This window comes from Leptidea sinapis, chromosome 34 (genome assembly GCF_905404315.1).
Source record: "Leptidea sinapis chromosome 34, ilLepSina1.1, whole genome shotgun sequence".
Taxonomy (NCBI): Eukaryota; Metazoa; Arthropoda; class Insecta; order Lepidoptera; family Pieridae; genus Leptidea; species Leptidea sinapis.
The window spans coordinates 8,397,572-8,404,965 of NC_066298.1; the positions used below are offsets into that span (position 1 = coordinate 8,397,572).

Here is a 7,394-nt window from a genome sequence, read left to right on the forward strand (position 1 = left end):
TTCCTGGATCGGATAAGAACCTCCTGACACAAAATAAAATAATAAAGTGCAAAAAATATCCATCTACTATGTGTGCATTTCATATTGAATTATATAATATAATTTCTTACAAGAGGTTGAAAATTAAGGTTCGAAATGGTAATTAATAATGTTCGGAATCATTAGCTCGCTTCGTTCTTGTTTTTTAAGTGCAATTTTTTTTGTCGAAAGTGGGCGAGATTCTATTTAGTTAATAGCAACATTAGTTACGTTGTCATTTCGATATTCCTATGTCAATTCACAAATTGTCAAACGAACGACGTTTCTCGAAAGTACTAGGTATGCCTCAGTCATTGGATTACTTATGAATTTCAACTTATTCACTATTTAGGATCCTTATTTTTTGCAAAGCTAACAGAATTGAGTATTTATTTTAGTGGGCTAAACTCTCTAACTTTGTGTAAAGGTTTTGACTGAACAATTGTGCAAATTTTGTGGTCCTCGTCATACATAATAATTATAAATCACATCATTGTAAACCTCGTGCTATTCTGTACGTAAAAAATGGCTAAATGGGGAGAAGGTGATCCTAGGTGGATTGTCGAGGAGCGACCTGATGCCACAAATGTGAATAATTGGCACTGGACGGAGAAAAACGCGGGCCCGTGGTCGAAAGACAGGCTTACGGAATTGTTGAATAACTTGAAAATATCACAGAACGGAATAGATTGTAAGATTACTGAAGTCAAGAATATCGATGGGGAAGCCTCAGCTAATAACAGGAAAGGCAAACTAATATTCTTCTATGAGTGGGATATTAAGTTGAAGTGGGAAGGTCGACTTGCTGGTAACAAGGATAAAATTAAGGGCGAAATGCATATTCCAAACTTATCTGAAGAAAATGATGTCAGCGAAGTAGATGTAAGTTATTTTCAGCTTACTGATGCCTTTCATGAAGACACTCCACAGTGTTCTTTTTAACTATAATATATTAGGAGTCATAAAGGTTATTTCAGTATTTAATAATAGTATTGTGATCAAATAGTTAATCTTTGAATATAGAATTTTATGAATTACTGTCCTGCTGCCTTCTAGGTTATACATTTGACAAGTCGTTTAGCTGTGGAAATGATCATTGTAAATGTTTATGTATTTATTTAAAGTGCAATCTAATTGAAATTATTTTTCCTAAATTTTTATAAAGTATATATAATTCAACAACAAAATTGCAATTAGCTACAGTTATGATGATCTAATTAAGATAATTAATGCTGCATAATAAAATATAAACAAAATCATCAATTATTATCTTTATGTTTTTAATTCAAGCTTCACGTTTCAATATAAGATTTAACATTTCAGATAACTGTCACAGTGACAGGAAATGGTGAAGAAGCACAGAGGGTTAAAGCGTTCATGCACAATGTTGCAAGGAATGAGATTCGTAATCAACTCAAAGAGTACATAAGAAGCTTGAAGGAAGAGTTTTCAAAAGGTTTAATTCTACCAAAAAAGGGTGAAACCACGGTCAAGCCTGACAATGTATCTACAATTACAAGTGGATTTAATAAAAAAATTAATATGGAGCCTATAGTTGCTCCTCAAGACAAAAAAGTTGTTGGTTGTAAGCTAGATACAAAAAGTATTGAATTGTCAGAGAAATTTCAGTGCCGAGCACAAGAATTCTATGATGCATTGACTCGAATAGAAATGGTGACAGCCTTCACACAAGGACATGTTAAAATGGAAGCAGAAAAAGGTGGCAAATTCTCTCTGTTTGGTGGAAATGTAACCGGGGAGTTTAGAGAAATGGTACCTGGCAAGAAAATAATACAGTATTGGAGATACAAACAGTGGCCTGAACAACACTTTTCTGAAGTTACTTTTGATATTGAGGAAAAGGTCTGTAACTACAAATAGTTAATATGTATAGTATGTTATATAAAAAATTAAAGAAGAATGAAATACTTTTTAAAGAAGTAGGTATAACCTTCCCTTCTGGGAGAAATAAAATTGTTACTACCACTCTATGAAGTAATCCCCATTTAAATCCGTTCATTAGTTTAGGAGTCCATAGCGGACAAACAATGTGTCACGTAATTTATATATATTAAGATTATGAATGCTGACATTAATCATTAGGATCATATTTGGCCATCAAACACATGAGCCAAGTGATTTATATGAAAAAAGAATATTTCATAATTTTTGCATTCACTTGCTATCTCTAGAAAGGTGTAATAAAGTTATGTGGTGTATTTAGGCACTTAAACACAGGACATGTTTTAGCAGTTAAGTGTAATGTGGAAAGTCACTTAAATAAATTATTGTAACATTTTCCATAGGACTTTCAATCATGTGTGATTGTAATAGGTTGCTTATGTAACCAAAGTATAATACTTTTTGTAGGTCACAACTGCACAATGTAAAACCAAACCAAACACAAAATACCCAAGTGTCCTACGGGTAAAAAAATATATTAATTGAGTCAAACCACATGTTCTTCCCTGTTAGATATTAAGAATCTTGTAAGTCCAATGTTGACCAATGTTGATTTACCTAATTTCAGGAGGACCACACTTTAGTATCACTGAAGCAGGAACTAGTGCCAGCTTCAGAGGTGGACCAAACTCGCGAGAACTGGAAACGCTACTACTTTGAAAGCATTAAGAGAGCATTTGGTTTTGGCGCCTTTTTGTGATAACTTCAAAACAGTTGTTAAGGTATCAACAAATATTTAATTAGTTACACCATCTACAAGGCCTAGACCACACTACAGTTTTCCCTGGGATTATTTAACCACTCAAAACACATCATGATTATATACCATGATGTTCACAGTTTGAACAAAATTTCAAATGAACAGTATGTATGTACTAACAAATGAAAAAGAAGTTATTGAAAATTTCGCAGATATTGGGTTATCCATCCACTCGCTTGTCATAGATTTCAGAAAGGTTTCTTTCATAAGGAATATCAAATTTAAAGAGAACATCCACAGATTATTTCATTACTATCAGATGTCAGTAGCCACTTTCTCCACTCTGATTTTCTAGTATACATTTTCTTATATATATATACTAGCAATTACCCGCGACTTCGTCCGCGCATAATTTCTGATTTCCAGCTGACGGGCAATCAAACTTGTAAAAACCGTACTTAATAGTTCATACCTAAAGAGGTCGGAATTTACTTTTTTTTTTGGAATAAAGAGCAAACAGTTCTATTTTTTCCAAACTTCTTCGTAAACAAAATTTAATTTTACATATTATCATAAGCCTCCGCATAGGTACAAATGGTCGTGAAAGAAACAATTTCTGAGATGTACACCACCTGTTTTCAAAGTTTGATTCTGGCTTTATTATTATAATAAGATTATCGGGTAACATAATTTCTTAACCAGAAATTGTTGTTTAAATTGCAATTGGTAATACGATGGAATGGAAAAAAATAATTGACAGCCCTATTTTTTAAAAACTTCCTTGTAAACAACTTTTCTTGTTCTTCTTTTGGGTTGAAAAAAAAGTCTGGTGATCTGACTCTGTAGCACGCCACATACAACTGGCCATGCAAGAAACAATCAATTTTGAGATCTATATCAAATATACCGGCTAGTTTCAAAGTTAGACCCTGTGCTTTATTAATTGTCAACACATAGCATAGTTTAAGCGGAAATTGCGGAAACTGTTTCTCCTTGGTTGACGCCAATAAAAATGGTGGCTTCGATCACATGTTTACGCAAGGTCTTGACCTGAAGTCTGATTCCATTGTAAAGTTTTGGAGGGTTTAGATTATCCATTAAAATAATTGCAGTGCCAACTTTGAGATATAGGATGTGAGGTGGTATTCCTGGTGGCTAAAGAGTGTGATGTAACTCTACAGGATATTGCACAGCATAGAATAATAACGCTCAGAACAATATGTCAATATAGAAGTAACATTATAATTAATGTGTGCGTGAGCGTCACGTACTTACATTCGATACCACGCACACAGACAGTCAAATAATGTTGCAAGTGAATAGACATTTCCCTAAATCAGTAAATTGTAAGAAATACTAGATTATATGTAATAAAGAAAGAAGAAATAAAATATAAATTAAGAATGTAATAAAAACATCACATATTTAATTATTGTTGCAACAAATTTTGAAGTAAAGAAGTTCTTTAGAATCGTTGTTTTTTGAAACTCGATGAAACGAAAAAGCGAGACGATATAGGCGCCGTTCCCAGCTATTTCCGTGGTTTTCAAGGGTGCATAGAACGAATTTGGGATAATTATATAAATCCAAGATGGCCGCCGTGTAAAATTATGATTTCAACGATTTTAGTTCCATGTGGCACAACAATTTTGACACCCCCCCCCCCCTTTCATCCCCTTAGAGAAGGAGTTTCTCAAATCCGTTTCTTATCTGACACCTATGTCCTAGAAAGAACCTACCTTCCAAATTCGAAGTTTGTAGGCTTTGTAGTTTCTGAGATTTCGTGATGAGTCAATTACCGGTGGAAATCTCTTTTATATGTTATATAGATTATACCGAAACTTCCTTGTCGAATTGCCGAATATTAGCCAAAAAACCGCCCGCGATTCGTTAATCACGTTAGTGCGATTACATAATATCTTAGTTTAAAATCAGTCGCACCAAGAATCGCAAGTACACTGTACAGCCCCTTGTATTCGTTTTCTTGTTACATAAACTCACACAATTGAAAACCTCTGTGCCATAACTGTAGTGCGGTCTAGGCCTAAACATGTGTCACGTTCCTCCTTGATAATTTTTTACAACATTCTACAGTTTGGCAGAAATTGTCTATTTTCAATTTGTCATTCTCCTTTTTTATAGTTTTTTGCCGTTAATAATGAAATATTGAATAAAAGCTAGTTTTTAATTCTTTTTTACAGTAATGTTGCAGTATCAGTAATCCCTTCTGTTCAATACTCTTCCATCTTTAAGAGTCTACTATAAGCATAGTAGCCAATCATTCATTAATTTTTAAAGGCTTACCAACATCTAGGAATACAATAAATTCTATAACATTCTATAATTCTACAATTATTAATATCTAACTTTGCTATAGGTATGCAAAGTCAATGCTGTTATGTGTTAAAAATTTTTTTTAAGGAATTCTTAAAATTAGTCCTATTAAAATCACAAGTGGACATAATATAAATTTTATTGATATTTATAAATAGTAAAATATCGAAATGCATTATTAAATTAATTGTAATAATTTAATTGATTTTCAGAAACAATTAACCACCAGTATGCAGACCAATGTTTAAGATCTCCGAAGAAATATACTTTGTGTATTAATTATTAATTATTTTATCCAGTAAATTGTTAAATGGCAGCAATTTTTTGAATGATGAACTATGTGATTATGTACAAGGCTTTGATATTTAAATTTTTATATACAATATCAATAACTGGATAGTCATAAATTTTTGCACATATTGCTAAGGATGGAATATAATGATATGATAAAAATATACCTCCTGATCAACTTCCAATGGGCACTACAATCACTAATTATAATAAAATACTCTTTTAAGTTTACAAATTTACTGGATATTATAATATTATGTTATTTAAAATAACCAATATGGTAATGGAGTTTCATTGGTTGAGATGCTTCGCTTAGCCACCTCAAAATTAGTTTGATTTCTGTATTGCTTATTTTATAAGTAGCTGAATAATTATGTAATTAATTTATGGTGTTCTAATAAAAACCAGGCAAATATAAAGAATTGTTCTTTTTATTTAACAAAAAAAACTGTTTTAAAAGTTAAATCAAAAATCATGGAGAGCATAATTAACCGCCTGCTCTTGGTATACCTAGAAGGGTCACCACTTGATCTACGTACGTAGATTACATTATGGCTTTCGCCATGGTCGGTCGGCAGGCGATCTTCTGGTATATCTAACACATAGATTGGCGGCGTCTATCGAAAGCAAGGGAGAAGGCCTAGACCCTGGATATAGCTTCTATCTTTTCGGCTTCCCGAGAGTTATGCAAGTGTACCTCTCTCTCTGCTCTTGCGGACCCCGTTATCAACTCGAACCATTTGACTCGCATTGTCGGGGACCCAGTACTCTGTGAACTGCTAGATCACTTGGCCTTGCATAGAGACGTCGCTTCATTGTGTGTGTTCTACCCCATTTATCACGGGGAGTGTTCCAACGAGCTGTTTCACCTGATTCCTGCCACCGAATTCCACCTTCGCACGACAAGCCACAATTTAGGATATCATCGCCACCATCTGGATGTGTAGCGTTCATCCACAATGCGTTTTTCAAGAATCTTTCTTCCACACACAACAAAGCTGTGGATGAGCTTCCTTGTGCAGTGTTTCCGGGACGATACAACGTGGGTACCACAGAGGATATAAATACTACGTAATAAGAGGCGTGACTGCCTAAGTAAAAATTTAAAATAGTTAAGTATGAAATATGCAGTAAATTGACAAGGTGACAAAGTATAATCTGGCTAAGTTTGAAAGTTGTGTAAGTTAAACGTAGTGGATTTCGATCTCCGATTTTTACAAGATTATAGCCGTCATCTGTCAATATTTCAATGACTACACGTTTCATACAATCGAGTGATTCGCTTTTTAAGCTATTGCATAGCTTTTATCGCGGGCCTTGAGCGTGGAGACCGAATCCAGAAATTCCGTAACGAAAATAACCGAACACTTACTAGATGTATATGAATGATGAAGGTCCCAGGTTCGAGCCTGGGGTACATCTTGATTTTTATTAATTTCTTTATTTTTTTTATCACGTTTTTTTAATTTTTATTATTATGACAAGCATTTTTATTTAGTTTCACCTGTCGCGTTGTCTGTCTGTAATCAAATCTTGCAAGTTAAATTTTACTCACTTCCCGTTTGCTTTTTTTTTAAATTAATTTTATCAAAAGAAAATACTGCATAAATAAAATAAATAAATAATTATAATTGCATAAGTTGGTAAAAAATGCTATGCAATAGCTTTACCGCGGCAGTCCCCGAGTGCCACACGTGTTTTTCTTAGTTTCGCTGATAGGTTTCACCTTCAAAAAAGCGCGTACACCTCCCTTCAAGGCCGCCAACGAACCTGTGATTTATTTGGTGGTTTGCAGAGTATTGATTTCATGTCTCATCTGGTACGTAACAGTATTAGCTCGAACTATAGAAAATTTGAAATCTAATTATTTAGATTTCAAATTTTTTTATGACGTGTGACGTGTGTTAGTACTACAAGTGATATAGCCACAATAAACATCTCGTCTCACAGCAGGTGACTTACAGACCATAAGCGAGCTAGTACTTAGTTGTGATTTAGTATTATTCGCATCGGCTCACGCGAAACTACGCGTAAGTATGGTATATTTCGGTAGGATACCGAAGCGCTTAAACTCTTTCACTACCTGCAG

The 7,394-nt window shown here is 33.9% G+C and overlaps 1 protein-coding gene across 1 annotated transcript; it reads left to right on the top strand.

The window, feature by feature from the left end:
• Positions 1-287: 287 nt before the first annotated feature.
• Positions 288-5,727, top strand: LOC126975083 (activator of 90 kDa heat shock protein ATPase homolog 1). Its single transcript, XM_050822893.1, has 4 exons — positions 288-900; positions 1,342-1,881; positions 2,549-2,702; positions 5,227-5,727. The coding sequence occupies exons 1-3, from the start codon at positions 544-546 to the stop codon at positions 2,678-2,680; spliced, it is 1,029 nt and encodes a 342-aa protein (XP_050678850.1). The 5' UTR covers positions 288-543; the 3' UTR covers positions 2,681-2,702; positions 5,227-5,727.
• The last annotated feature ends 1,667 nt before the right edge of the window (positions 5,728-7,394 follow it).